Source organism: Artemia franciscana, chromosome 4 (assembly GCF_032884065.1).
Source record: "Artemia franciscana chromosome 4, ASM3288406v1, whole genome shotgun sequence".
NCBI lineage: Eukaryota > Metazoa > Arthropoda > Branchiopoda > Anostraca > Artemiidae > Artemia > Artemia franciscana.
Genome location: NC_088866.1, coordinates 9,789,689 through 9,817,483, shown reverse-complemented (window position 1 = coordinate 9,817,483; position 27,795 = coordinate 9,789,689). Strand labels below are relative to the sequence as shown.

The 27,795-nt window shown below is 34.8% G+C and overlaps 1 protein-coding gene across 1 annotated transcript in view; it reads left to right on the top strand.

Moving 5' to 3' along the window:
* Window positions 1–20,885, top strand: part of LOC136025965 (BRCA1-associated protein-like) — an 87,560-nt gene extending 66,675 nt beyond the window's left edge. The window contains exons 9-12 of the mRNA XM_065702087.1: window positions 9,802–9,935; window positions 10,373–10,484; window positions 15,278–15,433; window positions 18,761–20,885. Of these exons, the coding sequence (XP_065558159.1) occupies window positions 9,802–9,935; window positions 10,373–10,484; window positions 15,278–15,433; window positions 18,761–18,940 (582 nt within the window). The 3' untranslated portion in view covers window positions 18,941–20,885. The remainder of the gene's footprint in view (window positions 1–9,801; window positions 9,936–10,372; window positions 10,485–15,277; window positions 15,434–18,760) is intronic.
* Window positions 20,886–27,795: the final 6,910 nt, after the last annotated feature.

Here is a 27,795-nt window from a genome sequence, read left to right as displayed (position 1 = left end):
TATATTTTGCTTTCAGTAAAGCTCAAATGACACAATACACTTTAGAAGATCTACGGTTAGGGGAGGGGGGAAGCAGTAGCTAAAATCATGTTTGTAGTAGTTTGTGTTCGTTTTAAGTCTGACTTGAGCATTCATCTTAATTTTTCATTGTTCTAGAATTTGACTTATTCGTCAATCTATGTCCTTTCCACTATCTTCATGTTTGTTGTGGTTATTTTTTATTTCTGTTCCTTTTGGATTTTATTTATCCTTTGACAGTAATTTATATTCGTTTCAACATTGAGTTACAATAGAAAGGTATTTCTGCTCGTCTTGGGATTTAATATGACTCTAACTAATTTTTGTTCGTTTTTGATTGACAAAGCTTTATTATAAGTGTTATTATTTTAATATAGTCTCAAGCTGAAAAGCTGACCCAAGTGTTGCCTTTGATTATATTCAATATTATTATTCAGTATTATTATATTTATATATTAAGTATAATATATATAAATATTATATTTATATAATATTATATATATATATATATACATATATATATATATACATATATATATATATATATATATATATATATATATATATATATATATATATATATGTATATATATATATATATTATATATTTATGTATTAATATACAATATATTAATTATATTATTAATTTGTACTATTCAATATTATTAGATAATATTCAGTATTATTATAGCACGATTTCGTTCTGTTTGAAGTCAAGTTTTGGAGCGGTCCTTGAACTAAGATTTGTATTTAAAAGAAATTTATAGATAATATACTCGAAATAATCCACCTGTGAGAATATCCGAAGATTGTATATGAATGAAAATAGAATAAGATAATAAATCAGATGAATCTCTCTGCTCCCTTTGTTTATTACTCTTTAAACCATTTTATTTTGTACTTTGATGTGAGCGTTTGCTTTGTATTGTATGGAAGAGATGTCATTAGAACAACCTGAATGCACATAATGTATATGAATGTTATATAATACATAACATTCTTCAAAAGTTCGAACTTAATCTCCGAAGTGTTCTTGACTTATATCATATGCCCCCTTTTGACAATGTTGGTGCACATATTATCTTTTGATTTACTTTAGCACCCCCCTCATTATTTCCTGAAAATTTCGACTTAATACTCTCAGCCTTTTGGGCACACCAGCATCAAACACTCCCCCCTTTTTCAATAATAAATTCTGTTTGTAAAGAATAGGCAACTTGTATAATTTAAAACCCTCGCCCCGGGAACTGGAGGGGAGGTCATCTCTGGAGGCATAGCTACTTGGCCCTTTGAATATGTTACACAAAATGGCTATTTCACGATTTTAGTCGGTGTTTGGGGTGGGGGCATCTAAAGAAGATAAGGAGAGGGGCATCTAAAAGGGTGAGAAGGGTTGGTTGCTCTCCGATCACTTTTTAACATCCCCCTCAACAGACCAGGAAAGTTTCAGCTTGATACCCTCACCTGATCCTGAAACAGGTTTAATAGATAATGCGTTTTGATTTTGTTCAACATTTCCTGAAAGTTTCAAGGTATTTTCGAGACTCAGGATTAAACATGCCCCCTTTTCGATTAAAAAACGCTAGGCCCATATGTGAACAATGGGCCTCTTGTATAACTTACAGCCCTTGCTCCAGGGGCTCGGTAGGGGAAGGGGGTCAAGTCAGGTTAGGTTAAGCTCGGTAGGGGAGGGGGGTCAAGTCATCCCCAGAGGTATAGTTTCTTGATCTTTAAACTAAACGGCTATATCAAAATTTTGATCAGATTTCTTTGGTAGAAGGCATTTGAAGGGGCTAGTCGCCCTCCGATGACTTTTGCCTCTTAAAACGGTCACCTAAACTTTCAGTTTCCACTTGAGTGAGTCCCCTCCAAAGTTTGTATTACCACCTCTTCATAAGAAATGGCTCTGGGGAAGACAGATCAATCAATAAATAATATATTGAAGGTCTGTGGCTCTTTAATAGCCGACAGGCAGCGCTAGAGCGTTGCCTCTGATATACGAGTATATATCATGAATAGACACAATTATTTTGACCAGCAAAGTTTGCAAAGAAGGGGCCTTGGGCCTGTCTTCACTAAAGCCCTATAATTTTACTAATGTTTTTTTTTTAATTTCTTTTTGGTTGTGTTCGTTTCTTCTTCTTTTTTAATTCTTTGTCTCTTGCCGCTGGAATGTGAGCAAACATTGAAACTAATGGTTGATTGACACATTATAGATCGAAATATAACTAGATTATTTATAAATCTACAAAGATTTAGATACACAACGAGGACAATATTTTAGATACGATACGAAATTTTCAATTTTATATTCAATTTATGCCATTTTCCTTCAGATAATTTAAAACCCACCAGCAGGTAAAGCAAGGTTTTAATTTATAGCCTGACTTAAAGTGTTTTAAAATTCAAGAAATAGGCGTGTGTAGCGCTTGACAGTATATACACTGGAACTTTTGAAAATTTATAGCCTCCGTATAAATAATACCGATGTCTTATAATTGCCCCGCAGTGGGTCTCACCGGTAAACCATACAAGCTGGGCCTTGAAGGCCCCTAAAACGATGCTAAAAACTTGATGTTTTGATGGGAAACTTGATGATTTGGTGTTTGATAGCCTGTCGATAATATTTTACTTGCTGAATGGTGGCCTGTCATCATTACTTCGCTATCATCATTGTATAACACTTAGAAAAAAATTGACAAATTTTTCGTTGATTACACTTACAAAAATGTTTGCTCCCCAGCCTTGATTGTGTCTTGCTAGCTTTTTTCAGAGTTGATTAATCTAAATTTTTTTTTTTTTTATTTCCATCTGGCGTTATAAGAAACAGTGAAATATTATCCTTATTGCTACTTTTGTAAGGCTTTATTGAGAAATACATTGTCGATTCCATTTTAATTTTTTTTATCTATAAATTAAAATTACATGGAGGGCCCAGTTTTAAAATAAATAAAGCCAATATTTTGTTATCAAATAGTGAATTCAAAATGCACAACAATTTCGTCAACATGCCCAATGTAGCCACAGGCCCGACACTCAGAATGGAACCAAAGGATTTTTTCTGGGCCGGGTCGCTGTACAGGAAATAAGAAAAAAAATATTATGATTCAAGTTTTTCCTTAGAGCCTGTCTCATGAGGTGATTAACGCCAGGGTGAAGTTAAATTGACTGTCTTTAAATATTAGTTCAGGGTCGTCTTTTAATATTAAAACTGGCAACAAAAACTGGAATATATTATCAGTTTTTTTTTCACTCCAAATGTCGAGGTGCGGAAGTTTTCGTTGTTGATTTCTTGGTAGAATTTGGACTTGTCAAAAATGACACTTGATTCTTTGCAACTCGGTTCCCTAAAATAAGATCTTTGTTGTCAAATTATTGCATTGTGAAATTTGGGTGATTAGTCCAACAAGGGAGACTTGATAACGGTTCCACACATGGGATTGGAAGTTTCCCGTGGAACCATTTATGAAACATCATTTTTTCATAAAATTGTTGAAAAATAATTTTTAACAATTGAGTTCAATAACACACTTTTTATAGAAATCCCATTTAAGTCTTTTTGGATACACATCTAGCTAAAATTTTGATTTTGACAATTGTTGTTCTAAATTTTAGGCACTTTTTGGAAACTTTTCACTGTTACGCAATGCAGTTAGGCAACAGCCGAGTATGGGATTACGTTGGTGACAACTTTGTACATCGTTTGATTGCTTCCAAGTCTGATGGAAAGATGGTTCAGTTTGAAGACAGCCGGAATTCTGACTTTTTTGAGGTAGCTCCTCTCTTTCGAATAGCGTTGTCAAATTTAACTATTTAGCTTTGCTTATTTATTCTCACGATTCAACGTGACAATACTGACAAAAAACGTGATGCTGTGTTAAAAACTTAGTAATTTCATAAAAAAAAAATCAGAAAAACATAGTTTTTGCCTTTGAATAGACAAAAATATAAGGCAGGGGGCATAATTTTTTTTTTCATTTGATGTCTTTGGCACTTTAACTCGTCCAAATTAGCAAAAACAAGTAGCAAAGTGTTTTTTTAAGAAGGGTTTAATGTTTTTAAATTGGTGACTTTTTTGAGGTAGTTCCTCACTTTTGAATAGATAGGAAACATGGGTCTGGTAAAAATGTCCAGAAAACTCGACTGGAACTGATGTTTTGACTCTCATTCTTTTACTGGATGTGCTTTTGTTTAATGTTGTTTGACGCCATCTGGAGTTGATATATTCTTGTAATTTTATTCGCTACTGATTGTACTAACAACAACCATTTGATAAACCATGGTTTATCGACCATGGTTTATCGACCATGGTTTATCAACATGGTTTATCAACCATTTGATAAACCATGCTTAAACATTTTGAAAGAAATTTGGCCTTCAAAAGCTATTGCTTACAAGACTCAAGACGGCCCTGTCTTGAGAGGCTAAATGAATAAAAGAAATCGGTTTTCTTAAAGAGTGGTGAAAACTGAAACATATGGAAATAATAAGAAATGTAACAACAAAATTATTGTGTCTGGTCGAGATTTTGTTAATATTTCACTTTCTCGAGGTTCACCATATCATATTATAGACTTTTCAGTTATATAGATATAGTTTTAACTATATCATAGTTATAACTATATAGATATAGTTTTTTTTTAACTATATCATATTATGGACTTTTTAACTCGTTCTCCTCAACTGACCGACTTGTTTGCACTTCTGTCAAATAAAACTGTTAAATTTGTAAGCCATTTTTGGACCACTTCCGAACGTTCAATAGGTTCAAAATTTTACTAATATATGTAGTTCCAATGACAGTGCAATAATACACTATAAAAATTCTACCCTCTTGTATAACACAAATGCATGATTGGGCACAACAAAAAGTATAAAACAAACACTATCAAACAGGTCGTTGTAACGAACTGTAGTAAGGAGCGACCCGGCTCAATAGTAACCAAAACTCTAAAAAACAGAATTTTGATACCAATAGTTACATCAGAAGAATCGTATTTTTATGCTGATTTGAAATAAATAAGTTTCATCAAGTTTAGTCTTGCTCATCAAAAGTTATGAAGCGGAGAAAATTTGCCTCATTTTAGAAAACAGGGGGAAACACCCCCTAAAAATCATAGAATATTAACTAAAATCACACAATCAGATTAAGCGTATCAGAGAACCTTACTGCAGAAGTTTCAAGCTCCTATCTACAAAAATGCGGAATTTGTATTTTTTGCCAGAAGACAGATCATGGATGCGTGTTTTTTTTTTTCAGGGGTGATCGTATCAACCCAGTGGTCCTATAATGTCACGAGAGGGCTCATTCTAACAGAAATTAAAAGTTCTAGTGCCCTTTTTAAGTTACCAAAAAATAGTTTGACTCTTTATCACATCTCTACTTTTAAAACAATAAAATACTTTCGCGTAAAGAGCGCAGCGTTGAGGAGGAGACAACCACTTTCATATACGAAATAATTTGTTAGTTTTAAGTTTTAATGTCGCTCCTTATTTTCAGTTGAAAAAAACTTGTTTTTTTATTTAATTATACAAGACTTGATAGCGTAGCGGTAAGAGAACTTGCCTATGGCTGTAGTAACTTAGATTCGAATTCTAGATAAGATAAATTTATGCTTGTCTTAGAGAATAGTAAAATGTCGAAAATGATAAACTTGATTCTTTTTGTTTGACTCGTTTTCAAAATAGACTAAAAAGTAGAAAAAAATTTTCCTCGAGAACCTGTGAATACAAGTGAAAGCAAGGGATGGGAAACGGATTTAACTCCGCATAAGTGAATAAAAGGAAAACAAAATACATAAGAGAGAGAGAGAGAGAGAAAGACAGATCGGTATATTTAAAAACTATCGTAGCATAGAGCTAAATTCAGTTTTTTCACAAAATCATACATTTAAACAAAAATCACACACTACAACTCAGCATTAAAAACTGATGTGAAAAAAGGCACAAATGAGTTTGCGTATCGATTGGTTCGTACTTTAGGGGGTACAAGTTTATTTCGTAATCGAGTTCGGCTATTGGGAGGGGCTGTTTCGGGTAGTAAAGATCGGTGGCTCTTATTGGCTAGGACGGATTTTCCAAATTGGTGAATAAGGTGTTCAAGCCGGACTTTAAGTGGAGATAAATTTAATTTAGCGAGGGCTTGATCATAGGGTATGTCATGGTTTTGGAGTATAATCCTTGTTGCTCTTTTCTGGACGGACTCTATGTCGCGTAATAGGTACGCTGTTCGGATAGCAGATGGACCCCACACCGGGCACGCGTACTCGAGCAACGGGCGAACATAACACATGTAGGCATGGAGAAGGCTTTTAGTATCACACCCAAAACGCCTCATTTTGTTAAGTGTCTGAAGGCTTGCATTAGCCTTGTGGACGGTTAAATTAATAAATAAATAAATTAATTAATATATAATAAATAAATTAATATATAAATAAATAAATAAATTTTATTAATTAATAATAAATAAATTAATTAATAAAATTAAATGGGCACTGAAACTTCAGTCACTAGTGAAAGTTATTCCTAAGATTTTTATTTCGTTCACAATCGAGAAAGGGACTAGAGGCATATCTATATTCCGCTTCAGAGGGTTGAAACGAATTATCTTCGACTTGGCTACGTTAATGGTAAGATCATGACTTGAGCATTCGTTCTTTAGCTGATCAAATAACTGGTCTGAAAACTGCTTTGTTATGATAGTGTTTTCGACCAGGTAAGCGAGCACTATGGACAGATCATCTACAAACTTATAACGGTCGTCGTGATGGTTAAGCAGAGAATTAATTACAGCCAGGAAAATTATTCCAGCTAATTTTGTGCCTTGTGGGGCCCCGCAAGAAGTATCTGACCATGATGAATCCGAATCGTTTTCGTGGAGTGCAAAGACTTTTTGTTTTTGGCCAGTTAAGAAGTCAAGTACAAGGCCAAGGGTGCATCGTTTGGCCCCCATTTCCTGGAGATTCATGCCTGCAGTCCGGTGGCGGATTAGGTCAAAGGCCTTTCGGAAATCCACTGCGCAAATGTCGACGGAACAGCTACTATTTTCAAGCCATTGGAGGACGCAGTCAAACATCCGTACTAGGTAGATTGTAGTACTACACTTGGGGAGTCCACCGTACTGGAATTTATCAATACGCCCATGAATTTGCTTCAGAAGAAACTTGAGTATAAAGGCCTCAGTTACTTTCGCCAAACAAAGTGTAAGTGAGATCGGACGGAGATCGTCGCATGCACTAGGGGCGCGCTTTTTTGGAATAATTCTAATATAGGCCCTTTTCCACTGTGACGGGAAAAAGCCAGAAGCAAAACACTCGTTAATGATGCTGGACAGTGGTAATGCTATGAAGGCTGCATATTCACGTAGCAGTTTGGCAGGTAATTCACCAGGGTATGAAGATGTATTCGGTTTGATCTTTCGTAGTTCCGTGTAAACATCAAACTCACTGACTATTATGTTGTTCTCAGGCTCACATTTTTCAAGTATGGTGGACTATGAGCCGTAATAGTAGGATAGGTAGTACAGATCTTGGTGAAGAATTCACTCACTTTTTCTGCACTGATTAAGGACCCGCCATCATTGCTGATCTTTACACTGCTGTCAAAAGCTTGGCCGGCCACCTTTTTCACAGCGTTATGCCACTTTTTGGGGTCTGAAGTAAGTAATTGGGAGGGCATGGTTTCACGATCATACCGAGCTTTGGCTTTCTTTACCAAAGAGACTATTTGATTTCGCAATTTCTTGCCGTTGATTATATCACCACGGGAGTAGAGGCGAGACCTATCTTTTATTAGTGATTTAATAGCTGGAGATATCCATGGTTTGTCGTATTCACTAACAACAAATGATTTTGTTGTAAAGATCTTTAGGTATTGACTGTATAACGTGGCATTGAAATCGGATACCTTAGTTTCCAAGAGCCCGGTATTTTACACTTCGGGGAAGTCATATGTGCCAATCCATCGACCGTATTCACAGATGGCCGACTCAACTTAAACATTTAACCATGACAAAAAAGCCGAACAACCCGAATAAATAACTCTAAAAAGACAAAAGAAGTAATAAGACGCCTGACCAGTGTTGCCAACGCTTCGTTACAATGAGTACGTGGATCGTCGGTGAAGTACAGCGTTTATCAATGAAAATCTTTTTGACTCGTTTTCTCCACCTCACTGGCTTCACTTTCACCCACATGGGTTATGTCCTAAGGAGGAGAGTAAAGGCTATCAATTCTTAAGGTAATACTCTCCTAGACATAAATGATGCAAATGCTTTGAGAGCTCTAGTTAGAAATATTGGTGAAATATATAGGCCTAAAAATATGAAATAGGCTTAAAAGCTGATGTTAAAAAGTCGGAAGTTGCTTTGGCTAGGAATAAATTAAGTGTGAGAACTGATCTAAGGTAATGAGAAAAACGGTCAGGTTGATGACTTTGCTTATCTGGTTTGCATTATTAATAAAGATGATGGGATATGGCCAAGATTTAAAAAGTAAAATTTTACAAAACCTATGGTGCCTTCTAGCTATTGAATTAAGTTTCGAAGGATAAGCTTGGAACTAAGATTAGAATATTCGAAGCCGCGTTGATGACAAAGGTCAAGTATGGCTCTTGAAAGAGGGGTGATTGGAATGGTCGAGGAAGATATGCTAGATGTTTTCTAAAGGAATTATCCAAGGATAGTTCTAGGCAATCTTTTGACTAATCATATAACAAACTATGCGGAAAACTTTGTTCGACCTTTTTTCTATTTAGGGTTACAGGAAAGGAATCTCAGAAGAGCCAGGTTAGGTTTTATAGATTGACAAATAGAGTGCTTCTAGGCCGACCACCTTGTGCCAATCCAATAGCAGGTTATCCCCAAAGGGACTGTTATTGCTAGTAGTTGCTACGCTAATTAGTTTAACATGCTTATCTAGCTTTGCATGTAGAGGGAATATTCTGATTAGAATGTATGTCTTGCCATCTTAAATGTAAAGTAGTCTTAAATAATAAAAAAAGAAATCACCAATGTAACAGCACAAACACAGAAATAAACATAGAAAATAACAAAAAACTATATAAACAAAAAGAAAGAGAGAAGGAGAAAGGAAGACTGTTTTCCTACTTTAGTAATTAATATAGATCAGTACTTGAATGGGGTCTTGACCCTACTCATCCATCCAATTACATAGGTCAATCAGCATAGCCATACACATTCAACCATAAAGAATAATTCATGGACAGAGAGTCGTGTCGTAAGTAAGTGTAAGTCGTTGTTTACCAAATATTAAAAAACAATAAAAAAGACAAATAATTCAGAGGCGACAACCCAACACAAGGGCTCATCAGGAGAATACAAACTTGCCTATAGGGTTTCGGCACTTTATTAATATTAATATTAATGAATTAAAGGTGTCAAAGGAATAGCAGGTTTTACCCAAAGGGGGCTGTTATTGCTAGAAGTAGCTATGCTAATTAGTTTAACTTGCTTATCTAGCTTTATATGTAGATGGAATATTCTGATTAGAATGTATGTCTTGCTATCTTAAATGTAACATAGTTTTATATATTAATGAAAAATCTAACTTTATTCATTATGTATCTATTTGTGAAAAGTTGAATCTAAAAGGAATGCGATTTTGGTTTTAGGCTACTTCCAGCCCACAGTCGATATTTTGTCCAGGCCTGCCTGTGAAATACGCTGTTATACTAGAAAGAAAACAGAGTAATAAGCTAAATAAGTAGAATAGTTGTAGTACAGGTGTTCTGTCATGTATGTTCAAATGTTGTTTTTACATACAGGAGAAACATCCTTCTGACGGAAGTGGAAAAATCGATGCTATCCAGTTAGAATACAGCTATTTGATGACGAGTCAACTGGAAGCGCAACGGGGACATTTTGAAGAAAAAATTGGAGAAATAGAAGCAAAGTTCAGGTGAGTTAACTTTTCTCTCCTCCCTTTACTAACTTTTAGGAATTTATGAATATAGTTACTAGATTATTATCAACGGTAATTACTGGACGCTCTTCTCCGATAGGTTATGAAAAACTGAGAGAAAATGAGAAAGTTTAAGAATAAGTTAAGTCAAGAATAGAAAAGTCTTACGGAGAGTCCAACTGAAAACAAACTGAGATTAGAAAACCAACTGAGATTAGGATATCAGAACTGAATTGTTCCAACTAAGAAATGTAGAATTGTTCAACTGTTTTTTGCAAAAAAAAAAGTAAATAACCTGTTGACATGGGTGCGCGCTTGGGGTTCATAGGGGATTGAAACCTCTTAAAGAACCCGCTGTCGCAATCGATTTTCAGAAATTTTTTCGTAGCATTTGTTTCATTCATTATTGCAAAAATTGTATTGTTTCTTTGCAGGGAGGAGAAAGGACTTCTGTCCAAGAAGCTGGACGAAAGTACAATAGCAACATCTGCTTTAAAACACGAAGTTGTGTCTCTTACTAAGGATAAGCAACATCTTGAGAGAAAGGTAAATTTTGTAGAAAGATGATTCCAATGTTCGTACATAAGTTGTTCAGAAACAGAATTGATCAAGTCCGTATGGTAAACACTATATGTAAAGGTTTTTGTTCCATATTTTGATTTAATGTATCTCTTAGTGATGGGAAAAGGATTTTTTTTTGTTTCTGTTTATGTCTTTAAGCTGAGAGAATTTACCGTTTGAATCAAATTTTATTTCACAAAGAAATATAACAACAAACGTATTCATAAATGCTTGTACTTGTTCCAGGAGCCCCTGACTACAGTATTTGTGTAAGTTCCATAAAATTCAGAATAAAAAAAAGAGAAGTTATACGGAAGAACGAAAGGACAAAAACAATTCGTGATGAAAGCGGTGAACAGGCCAACTTTCTTTTTGGCCGCTTTAGGCACAAAGGAACACAATGAAATAACTGCATGTATTGACCCTGAAATATTATTTTTTTTTTATTTTGTAAATACACTAAGTATCATCTAATTTCCTATAATCATTATCAAGTACATTCCATAGTTCACAACCTCTCGAAATTCTACAAAAATGATAAATGACTATTTGATGGCCAAAATGTTTAGTCATTTTTGGTATTCATCCTTATTTGGAGTGAATTTCTTTATAAGCTTACAACCTCGATGGCGTTCCATCAAGTGCTTCGGTGCCAAAATTTAGAAAAAAAAAAAAGATTGCTTACGGGATTATGCTTCTGAACAGCTCACTCGATATAAGAACTTTGAGTAAGATAATACTTTTTCAGTTGCACACATGTTTATGTCTATTGGATAAGTTCGGCAAATTGGATGCTATATAGAGGATCAGAAACTGCCTTCCTCAAATTATGAATTAGTTGTTAAAAATATATAATGAAAGACTTAACGGAAATGGGAACTTCCTGGGAGGGTGTAAAGAGGGATGGTTTGAATAGATTAGGACGGAAAAGGAGTGTGTGTAGCTGTGTTTGCCTCGACGGCTTGGTGCTGTGGTGAATTGTTAGTAGTAGTAACAGTAGTAATTGTGAAAAAATATTTTTCGGTTTTCAATGTTTTTGGTGTCGTTTCCACATAAGGGCCTTAAGGGCCATTGCTGCCTTCTTGGATTCAAAGTCTAGCTAAATCTAAAATAACTGTAAACATGTGATTCGAAAGTCTAGTCGTTCTCATGGGACATTCTTTTTAGCTATTCGGAAAATATTAAACCTTTGACCCCCTCCCCCAGTAAAAAAAACGAGCATTGGCAAATCCAAGCCAATCAGAAAATGTCGAGACCACAAAATTGAATTACATAATTTCTTTTCTTTTGTATAAAAGGTTTATTTCTGTTCTTTGTTCTATCGACCTCTGATTCAAAAAGCATGAAAGGGTGGTAAAATCCTCGTTTTTTTAGGGAGGAGAGGGCATGGACCTGAAAATTTCACTTCGTAGATGATTAGTCGGAGGCTTTTTGTAACATTTGACTAATTGTGCTAATGACTAACGACTGGAATATTTGCTAACTCTAAAGATAACAGCTACAGATGCATTTATTAGCTTTGGCGAAAGGGGCCATGGCTCGTAATCGAACATATACCTCGAGTCTGGTCTTTTAGCACTCGAGTTTCATGATTGTACTCTTTAGATTTGAATTTATTTGATCACTGATGAAAAACAAAATAGATGTTCGAAGCGTTCAATTTATAGTTTAGTATTGCTTTCAGTTCTCTTCAGAAAAACTGCCTTATCTATTCGAATTATGGTATTCCTTCCTACAACCTACGATACATAGGCTTATGGATCAGCTTAATTAATCATCGTATCTATTTTTCAACAATGGCTTTTTTATGTCTGTCATATTTTACGTAAAATACATAAGTTTATTATAAACGGATAAATGTTGTCGAATCCATGTTTATTTTTCAGAATTATGTTAAAAAAAATGTATAACAGTGAAAGAAGTGAAGATAACACAAAAACCAAATTAAAATTTTACATCTGAATTCTCTAGGTAATACATTGTAATTAACAGAAACAACAATACTCATAACAATATTTTTACTGAAGGGTCCGTCATATTTTCGTAAAATATAAGTCTGGCAACCTTCAAGTCTTTGTGATTGGATCTCCGTATAATTTTAGTTTATGATTTGAGAATTAAAGAGGGGTCAACTCGGCCCCCTCTATTTTTTTTATCTCTTTGCCGATCTTTATTCCTGTGGCAGTCGACTTCGTCTTTTAGGTTTTTAACCTGTTATTTACTTTAATCGTCGTATCTATTTTTCAACAATGGCTTTATTACGTCTGCCATATTTTACTTAAAATATAAATTTGGCAACCTATAAGTCTCTGTGATTGGATCTCCGTACAATTCTACTATATTATTGGAGAATTAAAGAGGGGTCAACTCGACCACCCTCTATTTGTATTATCTCTGAATGCACTGAAAAGTACAACAAAAATTATATTTTCCTGTGACCTGGAAAAATAAAAGAAAATGGACGATGTTGGCTCTTTACCAGAGTTAGCAATGCTGTAATTTTCACTAAAGAACGACTGTTCACTGTTCCAATCACTGTTTGTAGTTTGTTGGATTCGTAACTGGGATTAATAACAAACCCAATAAGAGCCAGAGCGTTCCAGTCAGTTTTCGAAAATGATGAAAATATTATAAATACAAATTTAAAGGTGATCAAAAAATGCTGAAAATCTAAAAAAATTATTCAAAGATTATAAATATACAATTTTCAAGAAGACGACCCAGCTGAAATAAATTTCATGTTCTCTTCATCCATTATTGTTGTGGGATTTTCCACTAATGTTTTACCATTAAGACGTGGAATTGAATTATGATAATCAATAGGAAAATATTCTAAAATCAAAATAGTCTGTTTTAATACTGAATAACTAAAAGAACTAAAATACTTTTACCTTGCCGAACATAAAAAAAAACTGTATAAGAAAAAACTTAAATATGAAAAATCTCTCTTTATCTCAGAAAAGTAGAAACTTTCTAGCTCAAGCGACTGTTCAGATTAACAGAAGTTCCATCCGTTCTCGAAGGTCGTTTTGGGGTCATTTCTTTCACTACTCTATTAATTTAGCTCCTAGATGGTAATCGGCTAGGTGGAGAAGGTTCGGCATGTTGAGCGACGAAAAATTATCTTTCATCTTTTTGAAAGGGGTCCTTAGGACGAGAATCATGTACACGGTCTTCGAAGGCTATCTTTGGGAAGTGATCACTGATGAAAAACAAAATAGATGTTCGAAGCGCTCAATTTTTAGTTTAGTATTGCTTTCAATTCTCTTCAGAAAAACTGCTCTATCTATTCGAATTATGGTATTCCGTCCTACAACCTACGATACAAAGGTTTATGGATCAGCTTAATTAATCATCGTATCTATTTTTCAACAATGGCTTTTTTTACGTCTGTCATATTTTACGTAAAATACATAAGTTTATTATAAACGGATAAATGTAATCGAATCCATGTTTATTTTTCAGAATTATGTTAAAAAAAGTATGTTAAAAAGTTAACATACTAAAAGTTAACATATTAAAAAAAAAGTTAAAAAGTATGTGCTTTCTGTATGCTTGGTGTGCCCCACCATCTAAATTGTTGCAGTTTTATTCTGTTGGGGATAGTATGCCGAGGATGAGTATCAGGAGACTACACTTTACAGTAATATGACTATAAGATCTTGATGCTGCCTTACCCTTGATATATTGTTTTCCACACTTTGGAGGATTTCAATGGGGCCTGGTCAGTAATGATTCTAAAATCCCTACTTTTGAGGTAATAGTGCAGCTTCTTCAGACCTCATTTCATAGCACCCCTGCAAATCAATGTTAACGAATTAGCCTAGTCGTTGAGGAACAAAATCTAAGTTAATGATGAAGAGAACTCACGTAAAAAGATATCAATGGAAATCCTCGAGATCAATGTCTTGGCCCAATGACAATGCGGCTTACATTCTGAATATTGACCGTAGAGATTCGCTAGCTCATCCACGTTGACCTATATAAATTTAAATTAGTCTTAAGTTGATTGAAAAAAAAATATATATATTTGAGCAGAAAAAATTTCTTCATGAAAAATAATATTCTTTATTCCTTGGACCAAAAGAACCCCAAGGAAAAATGAGAAAATACACTGATTCAATTTTTGGACATTAATAACATTTGTTTCTCTTTTTTTTTACGGCGAAAAATACAAAAACGATACGTGGCAATGTCCCCTAGTGTTGTTTTTCAATCGTCTTAAAACTTTCAGGTATTGTTCCCTGGGAAAAGAAGCCTTTTAATTTATATGGGACAGAGGGGAGGGCCTTAAGGGGCCTGAAAATAATTCTGAAAGTGTCTTCAAAATAAAGATTCTTCTGATGTAAATAAATATTGATATTAAAACCAAAACAGGCTTTAGTTCTTGCCAATGCCATATCCAGGGGGGGGGGGTGTTTGTTAGCAGGTTTACCCCCCCCCCCCCCAAAGAAAAAGAAAACCTGATTCGTAAAAACATACCGAAAATGCATATAAACAAATTTTGATGTGTTTTTTGGAAGCCCCGTCCCATGAACGAAAATCCTAGCTACGGTCCTAGCTCAGTTATATAATAGGTCAAATGTAAAACGAACAACTCCCCCTTTCCCCTCTTAGTTTTTCCAAGTTTATGGATACTTCTTACTGAAAATATCAAATAAAATTGTTTTTTCCATAAACGAGCCCGAAAAAAATTGCTGTGTATGTGCCAAAGTCGGCATGATGAAAAAAGTCAATAAAATTATGTTTTTTTTAAATCCATTAATTCGCTATTTCAGGTGAATCAGTTGACTACAAAACTGTCCAAAGCCCAGCAAGACCTTAAGGATGAAAAGGAACTCAATCAATGTCTTTTGGAAAATCAGAGTACATATAAAAAAAGGCAGGATAGTCTTGAAAAGCAGATGAAAGAGATTTCGCAAGAGAAAGATCAAGTAAGGTTTCTACTAAAATAAATTATTTTTGCTTGTAAGTGGGCCATTTTTTCCACGCCTAGTGTGTGCCAATTAGGTGAAGTTGAGTTCTCGATGAGTATTTCAAGCCGTATCAAAAGGTAGAAAAAAATTGCTAAACTGCTATCAAAGGCGTTTTGTTTTCCTTATTCTTAAATAAACTCACTCTCTATCGTCTTGTTGTTTATGTCACTGTTAAATTTGTGCGCTTATGTATATTTCCTGGAGCAATTTTTGTGTCGCATTCAAGAGCCCGCACCGCCATCTATCTAACTTTTTTTCTTTGTCTTACTCTTTCGTTTTTCATTTTATCTGTAAGTTGATTCCCTTTAACCAGCAATAAGTTGATTCCCTTTAAGGTTCAAAAATATTTGAAGTTTAAAATTTTGTAAAGCCTTCCTAAAACAACTGTAATTGTAACCTTATGAAGTACTTCACCATGTAGCTGAATATAATAGCTCCATATTGTTTGAGAATCGTCTATTAGCTACAAAGGATGTAAAAATTATCAGATTTTACTTTTTGTTGCAGTTTTCTTTTCTTACACACACACATGTACAAGCCCTTTCTCCTCTCTATCAAAAATAAAGCTTTTTCACTAATATTCCTAGCTGTGTTCCTAACTTTCACTCCCTAAGACACGATCAGCCACTTCACAAATTATTTTCCTAAAGTTATTCCATCCATGTTCTACATTGTCAATTTTAAACTCTCCAGTTTAGTATTTAACTGTTCCTGGAAAGTTTCTCTCAAATTCTCATCCTGGAGTCTCCCAACATCATAACTTCCCGGGATATAGTTACGCTTCCGAAATTTCAGCTTTAAATTAACCCTAGACGCTAGTAGATGGTGATCTTTACTTTTAACATCAATAACAGCACTCCTACATACCCTAGTATCTTCTATGGATCCTACTAGTCTTCGGTTCACCATAACATAATCAATAAGGTTTGCTGTCTAACCATCACGTGAATACCATGTCAACTTATGGGTCATTTTATGACCAAACACTATTGGTTATAACAAGTTTGTTATACCTAAAAAATTGCAAAAGTCTAGCCATTACTGTTTTCTTTTCCTACACCAAATTTACCTAGGCTAAGATACCATCTATCCCAATTTCTACCAACCTGAGTGTTAAAATCTCCTAGTAAAAATACCATATTTCTACCTGGTACCTCGTCTATTTGCTCCTGTAACTGTAATTAAAATTCATCTGAGTCATTAGTATCTCTGTCAATTGGTTCAACCGGGGTATATACTACTATAACTGATACCCTGAACTTTTTAGTCATAATATGAGCAATTAGTATTCTATTATTAATACCTTCCCAGCCTAAACAAGACTTAGCAGCTTCGTTATTCATCATGAGCCCTACTCACTACCTTTGTACCCCTTCATTCCTGTCAGAGTAAGCAAAATCTATATCATCTAATTTCATTCTTCCAGCCCCTGGGAAATGTTCCAGCCCCTTACGCTTCCGAAATTTCAGCTCTAAATTAACCCTAGACGCTAGTAGATGTTGATCTTTATTTTTAACATCTATAACAGCACTCCTATATACCCTTGTATCTTGTATTGATCCTGCCAGTCATCGGTTTGGAATAGCTTAATCAGTAAGATTTGCTGTCTTACCACATCACGTGGATACCACGTTAACTTATTGGCCATTTTATGACCAAATAATGTGTTGGTTATAACTAGATTGTTATACCTACAAACTGGAGCAGTCTTTTACCATTACTGTTTTCTTTTCCTACACCAAATTTACCTAAGCTAGGATACCATCTATCCTTATTTCTACCAACCTGAGCGTTAAAATCTTCTATTAAAAATACAATATTTATACCTGGAACCCTGTCGATTTGATCCTGTAGCTGTAAGTAAAATTCATCGCAGTTATTACCATCTCTGTCAGTCGGTTCTACAGGGGCGTATGCTACTATAACTGATACCCTGTAGTTTTTAGTCATAAAATGAGCGATTAGTACTCTATTATTAATACCTTGCCAGCCTAAACAAGAATTATCAGCTTCCTTATTCATCATGAGCCCTACTCCCTGACTATGTACCCCATCCTTCCTATACCTCCCTGAGTAAATAAATTCTACATCACATTTCCTACCCCTGGGACACGAGTTTCTGAATCTACTAATAAGTCAAGTTGGAATCGTCTAAATTCGTCAGTCAGAACCTCGGCACGATAGTTATTTTTTAAGGTCGTAACATTCCAAGTTCCAATCTTCATATTCTTTAAATCATTAAAATTGTTTTGGCCTCAGGAAAAGCAGTAGTCCCAAATGCTAGTGCAGGACAGGAATAAACACATTTCCTCAATTCTACGTGGGAGGGGGTTGACTTGTTGTAGGTAGAACCAATTATACTTACCAAAATTATAAAGATAAAAGAATCTTTCGATTTTTCTTTATAATACTTGATAAACAAACACTTAAGTTGTTCTAGTTTAGAATAGAACACTGTCCTAAAATCTGCTCGTGAAACCTCGATTTTAAAATTTGGCTGTTTATTATTTGGGTAAGGGGCCTTCCCCAGTAGGCTAAAGCACGTACGGGGCTAAAATTGCAATGTTAACCCCTAATTTTTATTAGAGACTTAAAAAGCCTTAAATCCTGACTTTCCTGAAATTTATGAGGAATGCATGCAACTAGTGTAATTTGATTTGGAACAGTCATTTGCTCATAAAGATCCACTCCCTAAATGATCTCTGAACAATTACGAGTTGAAATGGGGTATAAAATATTTATTTTAATGAATTTGTAGGTGGAAGGGCTTGGGCCTGTAGTTATTTAGATCAAAATCTTTGGAGAATCCTTTAACGGTTTTGGCCCTTAGAAAGGGCACAACCAATTTTTGTGTCATTGAATGAGTCTTTCCCTTACTTTTATGATCGTCTTTTATGTATGAGGCCTGCGAAAATATTATAAGTGAGAGACACGTCACTCTTTTCTAGTTCAATGCCATCACTTCTGACTGAATGGTAAAATATGGTTCATCTCGAGAATACCCTTGTGGGATCGGGTTTCTTTACTCAGAAAAGTGGGAATAATTAAAAATAGAGAACTCTTGATTGTTTTGGGAATTAAACTAAAAAAAAAGAGCTTTCCATTAAGTCTCTTCTATTTGTATGTTCTTCGATATCATTAAGATTTCTATTATCTTGACAATATCATCTTTATTTGAAATTAAATTAAAAAAGAGTTTTTATGATCGTAGTTTAGATTCTTTCAACATTTATTCATTAAGGTTAGGCTGTGTTATCACTCACGTATTTATTTAAATTATTTTAGGCAATCAACGAACTGCGAGAACAATTGAGAGACTTGATGTTTTATATGGATGCTCAGTTGAAAATTGGTAACTCAGAGATGAAAGATGAAATAGTTCAAGGTCAGGTAGTCATTCCAGCCCCTCAGCAGCCTACCACCACTTCTGGAAAGAAATCGACCGGAAGAAAAAAGAAAGTATAAGAAATGTCAGAAAAGGGTTTGTTCAGACAACCAGGAGTTCATGGGAAAAAAAGTGACTGTAGTCAGGAAAAATGCTGGTACGCCCCCCTCCCAATTTCGCGGGAGCATATTTCTTCCATTGTGATATTAAAATTCAAACATGTTATATTCCTATTATGTTAAACCTAAATGACATAAGGCAAAAACAAGGGCGTCCATATGTACTGGTTTAGGGAACTCAGCTCCCCTCCCTATCAGTTTTGCGGAAGAAAAGAAGATGTTCCAAACGTTTCGGTTCTTGGTCTTTTGCTAATTGTAATAGACTGCTTTCTCACAAGACACGAGCTTAAAATTTCAAATTTGCTACTTTAGATTCAAATTTATGAGACAGCTTTATTTATCGGCCAATTCGTAAACTAGCCTATGTGAAAGATCCACGGATGAAAATAGAGTTCCCATCTTATCCCACTTTAGACTGACATTGTTTTGCTCTGTATCTATTCTCTTTATACTGAGTTTCTCCATCCACGCAAGTATTGTCATTTATAGAACTATTATTTCGTTTTTATGCGCATTTAGCTGAAGATATTTATTGAATTTTCTGTTTTAATTTAAAGCTAAAAACTGTCTTATAATCCTTGCAGTGGTCATTTGTGGCATTGCGTTATTATACGCGTTATTTTAAATAAATGTAAGCGCCTGGACCACTTATGACCTTTAGTTTCGGCACAAGTGATTCTCCCTTTAGGTGAAGTTTTAGTAGAAAGCTGTATTACTCATCAGTATATTTCAATTATATGTTGTGTAAAAAACAAAACAAATTTATTTAGTGGAAAAAAGTGGATAATGATAATAAAACGCAGTCATGGATCTTAGGAATCTAGGGGTTAGTGGTGACATTTTTCTTTCTTTTTTAATCCTTCTTATTAATATTGCTCACAGTAAATTTTTGACTGTCAGGCTATTCGTCAGGCTAGTATCATTTGAAAAAGTCTGCATACCATTGTAGATGTTAAGAAAGAAAAGAAGAAACGCTATCCAAAAATGTATAAAAATTTCCCAGCAAAAACTCATAATATTACAATGCATCATAAATTTCTGATACTCAAACTAGCTTCAGATTATTTTTCTTTGCCCGCTGTGTCAATTCATAGGTTTTACTGTAATTTGGCGTAAAATTGCAGAAGTTCTAGCTCCTTTTTTTCTCATTTTTTATGCTTAAAGTCGAAATTTCGTCTTCTGATTGGCTGATCAGAATTATGTTCTGATCAGCTATATATGTGGATATTCTAATTCAAGATTCTATAATTTCCCATATTGTAATGCAGTTTCCACGGATTCGCGATGATTGCATCAGAGTTGCCAACAAAGTACAATTGTACGGTTTTTGGTACAATTTAGAGGTTCTGGTACACAACGGTATATTTTGATATTGTAATGAATAGTCAAAAAATGGCTGGTACAGTTTGGTTTTATTCGCCTGGTTAAGGTTTACTTTTTGATAGTTTTCGTTCATCTCTTAGGGATGTAAGCAAAATAAAAGGGATTTTTCTTTTAAATAAAAACAGGACACAAGCGAATTTTAAGTTTTAAGGATTTTTGTTTTCGATCATCTCTTAGGGATTTAAGCAAAATAAAAGGGATTCTCTTTTAATGAAAAAGGGGACACAAAAGAAACCTTCGCGGATATCAAGAATCTCTGCACGAGGATACAGAGCTCCTAATTAGATTCTTAGCGAGGATGAATATACACCTTCTTTTTTTTTAGAGAAAGATGGATTTATTATTATAAATAAACAAAACAAAATAAGCAAATTGCCCGAAGCATCGCTTGCTTGGGCTTACAACCCCAATACACATACGAATAAAAACAATACGAAAAAAAGAGGAAAATAAAAAAGGAAAGAAAAAGAAAAAAAAATATATTCAATTACCCTGCATTTCGATCAATACGGGATTACGCTTCAAAAAAGTCAAAGCAAAAAGAAACTAAAACCACTTGACCAGTATCGTAACTGAAACAAAAAGATTGCTAAATTTTTAGCTTATTCAGTTTTCTGTGAAACATAAACTAACATAGAATGCTATAATTGTGCCAAAGAGCATTGGCGCCGCTGCTCTACATACCTGATATGACAATCATTAATCTCAATTCCAATGGTCAAAGAGCATTTACAATGAGATTTAACTAAAGCCAAAATGTTAGCTATTCATGATAATATTTAGTTTAATTCTGGAGTTAGGTAAGGCTAGAACTGAAGTTCATTCTGTGCTTTATGGGATTTAGCTAAATCCAGCTAATCTGAGAGATTTATTGTCAATCCTCAGTTGTATAAAAAAAAAAAAAAAAAACCTGTACAGGGATTTAACCATAAGATGATTTACATATTTACTCTAGTTTGCACTAGTATATCAGATAAATTGACTAGACCCTGTTACCAACGGGTCTAGTGTTCATCATCACATAATTTAATACCATAATATAATACCAGAATATAGTACCAGATAACCATAATAAAGTACCGGATAATATAGTACCAGATAATATAGTATCAGAACTAAGCACCAGATAATATAGCACCAGAATTAAGTATCAGATAATATAGTACCAGAACAAAGCACCAGAACTAAGTACTAGATAATGTAGTACCAGAATTAAGTACCAAATAATATAGTACCAGAATAAGTACTAAATAATATAGTACCACAATAAAGTACCAGATAATATAGTACCAGATAATATGGTACCAGAACTAAGCACCAGATAATATAGCACCAGAATTAAGTATCAGATAATATAGTACCAAAACAAAGCACCAGAACTAAGTACTAGATAATGTAGTACCAGATAATATAGTACCAGAATTAAGTACCAAATAATATAGTACCACAATAAAGTACCAGATAATATAGTACCAGAACTAAGCACCAGATAATATAGCACCAGAATTAAGTATCAGATAATATAGTACCAGAACAAAGCACCAGAACTAAGTACTAGATAATGTAGTACCAGATAATATAGTACCAGAATTAAGTACCAAATAATATAGTTCCAGAATAAGTACCAAATAATATAGTACCACAATAAAGTACCAGATTATATAGTACCAGAATTAAGTACCAGATAACATAGTACCAGAAAAAGTACCAAATAATATAGTACCACAATAAAGTACCAGAATTAAGTACAAGATAATATAGTACCATAATAAAGTACCAGATAATATAGTTCCAGAAATAAGAACTCGTGATTTTTTTTTTTTTTTTACTCGTTACTCTTACTTCTCTAGAACTTCTTACTAATTTCTCATATTCCTAATACGCGCAACAACACCATAAAACACAAATATATTCTCTGAGATCAATCTAACTCTTATACATAATAAGACTAGATGGTAATAAGCTTAACAAAATCAAGACCAGACATCCATTGCTTAATGGATGTCTGATCTTGATTTTGTTTCAACAAAATCGAGACCTGACATCAATAGCTTAGGTAGGCTTATTACCATCTACCATTATTACACAAAACACAAGTATTACAGCCATCAATAGCGACAAAATATTGGGAAATTTTGTGTTTATCCATTCTACCTTAGAATCTCTCTCAGTTGTATATTACATCCACCCTACCTCCGAAGAAATTCATTAGTAAAACAAAAAGAGATCAAATAGAATAACAAGAACAATACAACACTGATCGTTATGTTTGCCGTCTTTTTTTGCTGAGGAAGGGCCCACATGTTCAAATCTGTTTCTAATATACTTCGTCACTTTTTGTCGTTGCAATTCTTGTTTTGTCATCATTCTCAGTTGTTTACAACCAGGTTTTAGATTTTTTTTTTGCAAAATGTAATTTTTATATATAGAAATTAATCATACTAAATGTAAAACTAACTTTTAAATATAACCAACAATTTGAGAGCTTTGTCAATTATTTGCTAATTTTTCTTTGTAAATCTGGATTTCCAAAAAAAAAAAAAAAAAACACTGGCATAATTCCATCCCTTTTGAGATCGGTTTCCTGTCCTAGAAGTTAGAAAATCCCCATAGCTAGTTGAATTCCTAACAGTCTGAACTAACCCTAAGTTTTGTTCTATTCCCTTTGTGTATTGCGTTTTAGGTAATTTCCGCATAGAAAATGTAACTTTATTAAATATGCATCAATAAATTCTTATTCGAGATATTGTTGGTATTGATAAGGAATAGTGTAGGCATTACTCACCAAAGCAAAGCTAGAATTCGTCTGATTCAGAATATGCAACCCTCCCCCCTAAGGGATTTGTAAAATAGAAATATGTAGGGATTGCTGCAGAATTTTTTGAGAAAATAAAATGTGACGCCAAAATTATACCCTCCTCTCTCTCTTTAGAAAAAGTTAGCAGAAATAATGAGTCAAACTCCCTAGCCAAGGACCTAAGGCCTTTACCGAGTTTTGTACACAGTTTGAAGTCCGCAAAGTCAGTCGTATTGGTCGTAAGGAAAGAGATCGAAAAGATTTTTTGGAATGAGGTTTGGCCAATCTTGAGTAGAATTTCCCCTATATTTGTTCATGAAATATCAATGATAGTCCGTTTAGACGCATGGAGAAACGTTCAAAACCGATCGGTACCTAAATAATCGTTCGTTCCAACATGCTGCATTCTTAAACAATTGGAAATAAAAGAAAACTTCAGCGTAAAGATCGAGGTATTGAGGACGTAATAATTTCTTTTCGTTATAAGATCTAATGTTGCTCCTTAGTTTCAGTTGAAAAAACTTGTTTTTTTTTATTTAATTCTATATGCAATAATGGTTGAAAATCACGGTTGGTTTTGTTTTATTTTGCTTAATAATTTTATAGATCAAGCTAAAATAGCTTGTTTAGCCTGCACTTATTCCGCATGCTTTTTCCACATTCGAAATGCATTTTTCTGGAAAATCTTCTGTGACTTTCTAGTAAAAAGAATGTGGTTATCGCATTTGTTTTTACAATCCGCAGCATGTAGGAACGAAGGGTAAGTCTTCAGTGAGTCGAAGAAGGGTAAAGTCCGAAGGGTAAGGAAGGTAAGGTAAAGGAAGAACGAAGGGCAAGTCCGCAGCATGTAGGAACGAAGGGTAAGTCCGCAGCATGTAGGAACGAAGGATAAGTCTTGAGTGATATGCTTGAAGTTTTAGTTGTTCTTCGGTACTTTAGTTGTACATTTTGTTTAATTTTTCCCAAAAAATCAGTTACCATTAATTCTAGGACAAAAAGACCCTGATTCTGGCTGTAAGTCAAACCCCCATAAATCCACTAGATCGATTTTCTCTTTCTTTAAATGCAAAAAGTTACTCACTTGTCACACTTCTTTTTGACTGACTTCAAACTGATGTGAGTCTTTCAAAGCAAAACGACTCAGGGATAGCTACTACTACTACTGAAATTTCGCCGCAGCACCAAGCCACCTGAGGTCAACACAGCTACACACGCTCCTCTAACCCAGTCTATTCAAAGTCTCCCTCTTTACACCCTCCCAGGAAATTCCAATTTCCTTTAAATCTTTCTTTATGACATCTTCCCACCCCAACTGCGGACGACCTGCTTTCCTTTTAGTCCTTGACGGTTGGCCGAAAAAGACAATATTTGGCAATCTGTCATCCTTCATCCGCAGAACGTGTCCAAGCCATCTCAACTATTCTCTCATTATAGCCCTAGAAAGCGAGATAGAACCGCATTTTTCGTACACCCAACTGTTTGAAATACGGTCAGTCGACAAAAGTACCTAAAACAATTCGTAGGCAATTTCTCTGGAAAAAATCTAGCAAATCTTCATCCACTTTTCGGAGCGCTCATACTTCAGAACCATATTTGACCACTGTCATCGCTGTAGCTTCTGCTATTCTAATCTTGATTTGCAGACATCTTCCTATTCTTCCAAACTTTTTCTACTGCAAAACAAACACCCTTAGCCTTGGCTATTCTACTTTTAACACTAATAATACTACCAAGGTAAGTGAAGCTGTCCACTTGATCAATCTTTTTGTTACCCAACGTCACCTTTTCATCTTCACTTGTTCCTAACCTTAGTGACTAGGTCTTCTTAACATTAATTTTCTAACCTATTCTGGCACCCTGAACACGCAAAATCTCTAAAAGTTCATTCATTTTGCTCACACTTTCATCTAAGATGCTTAAATCATCAGCAAAATCTAAGTCCAGGAAAGGTTTTCCTCCCTATTTGATTCCATTTTCTCCTAATGCCTTTCCTTTGCTCCTTAAGACAAAGTTTATCAAAATATTCTCCATGTTAAGGGGGGTAGAACACAGCCCTGCTTAATTCCTGATTTAATACGAAACCAGCTGCTAATCTATTTCCTACTTTAACCGCAGCAGTGTTATTCTCGTACATAGCACTAATCACTTAAATATATTTGTCTGGTATATGATACAAGGATAAGACCTTCGCTAAAGCTCTTCCATCAACAGAATCGAACGCTTGCTCAAAATCTATAAAACTGAGGACCAAAGGTATTTGATAACTCCTGCACTTCTCAATTATTAACCTAAGAGTGAAAATTGGGTCGACACGTCCTCTACCTTTTCAAGAAACAGACTGTCCTTCCTTGTCTCTTTGTCTACAGCATCTCTCGGTCTAAAAAATATTATATTACTAAGTAATTTGCTACCTACAGAGACCAGGCTAATGCCTCGATAATTACCATCCTATCCCTGGGATATGAGTTTCTGAAACTCCTAGTAAGTACAATTCAAATAGCCTGAATTTTTCAGTCAAAATGTCGATACGATAGTTATTTTTTTAATGTCATAACATTCCAAGTTCAAATTCTTTAAGTTATTGAAATTATATTGCCCTTAGGGAAAGTAATATTAACTTACGAACGGGTGATCAGATCTCAATGAAATTTGATATATAGAATGATATCGTGTCTCAAAGCTCTTATTTTGAATCCCGACCGAATCTGGTGACATTGGGGGGAGTTTGGGGGGAACCTAAAATCATGGAAAACGCTTAGATTGGAGGGATCGGGATGAAACTTTCCCCTTCCAACTCCCCTCAATGTCACCGGATCTGACCGAGATTTAAAATAAGAGCTCAGAGACACAATATTCTTCTAAATATCAAATTTCACTAAGATCCGATCACCCGTTCGTAAGTTAAAAATACCTCATTTTTTCTAATTTTTCCGAATTAACCGTCCCCCTACTCCCCGCCCCCAGATGGTCTAATTGGGGAAACGGCTATTTCTAATTTAATCTGGTCTGGTCCTTGATACGCCTGCCAAATTTCATCTTCCTAGCTTATCTGGAAGTGCGTAAACTAGCGAAACCGGGACCGATAGAATTTGCAATCGCTATAAGTGTCACTTGGTAAATACCAAGTGCAATAATAAACAAGAGCGAAGAGCTCATATGGCACTTGTGACTAGGCAAGAAAAGCTAAGAGCTCATATGGTAAGAGCTCTAACAAAATTCTAAGAACCAATAGATTGATTTAAAAGGAAAATCAGAGGCTTAATGCAGTTCAGGATTTAAAATAAGAGCTCTGAGTCACGATGTCCTTCTAAATATCAAAATTCATAAAGATCCGATCACCCTCTCGTAAGTTATAAATATCTCACTTTTTCTAATTTTTCCTCTCCCTTTAGCCTTACAGATGGTCGAATCTGGGAAAACGAGTTTATAAAGTCAATTTGTGCAGCTCCCTGACACGCCTACCAATTTTCATCGTCCTAGCACGTCCAGAAGCACCAAACTCGCCAAATCACTGAACCCCTCCTCCCAACTCCCCCAAATAGAGCGAATCCAGTACGGTTAAAATAACGGATCCGTTTCAATTATGACAATCACGTATCTAGAACTTGTGCTTATTCTTCCCATCAAGTTGCATCCCGATCTCTCCACTCTAAGCGTTTTCCAAGATTTCTGTTTCCCTCCTCCAACCCCCTATGTCCCCGGATCCAATTCGAGTCGAAAATGGAGCATCTGAGACATAAGATGCTATATATATATATCAAGTTTCATTAAGATCCGATCACCTATTCGTAAGATAAAAATACCCCAATTTTCACGTTTTCCAAGAATTCAGGTTTCCCCCTCCAACTCCCCCCAATGTCACAGGATCTGGTCGGAATTTGAAATTAGAGCTTTAAAGCACAAGATCCTTCTAAATATCAAATTTCATGAACATCTGGTCACCCATTCGTAAGTTACAAATGCCTCATTTTTCTGAATTATCCCCCCCCCCAACTCCACCAAAGAGGACAGACCCGGTCCGGTTATGTCAGTCACGTATATTAGACAGGTTTTTATTCTTCCCATCCAGTTTCATCCTAATCTCTCCGCTTTAAGTATTTTCTAGGATTTCCGGTCCCCCCCAACGCCCCCCCCCCAATGACGCTGGATCCGGTTGAGATTTAAAATAAGATATCTGAGTTACGAGGTCCTTCTAAATATGAAATTTCATGAAGATTCGATCACTCCTTCGTAAGTTAAAAATACGTCATTTTTTCTAATTTTTCAGAATTTGACGGATGAAAACGGATGAAATTTGACGGATCACATAAAAATGCTTGTTTTTGCGTGAAAACGCATCAAAGTGGACTAAATGTATGTTTCTGAGAATAAATCCTTCTTTTTTTGCATTTCTCTGAAATTTTAAACATCTCTTTAAAATCATCTGATTGCCTGGCATGGTAGGTGTTATAGAATCAGCTTAAAAAAAAAAATCAAAGAAGCAGCGATTGGTTACCTTATTTACACTATGAAAAACACGTATTGCTAATTAGTGGCGATGAAGCTCCTCTGTGTTTGAAATAATTTTATTTATATAATATTAATTTTGAGATCCAATTCTTAATTTTTTATTTTAATATTTAGATCCAAAAAAGGA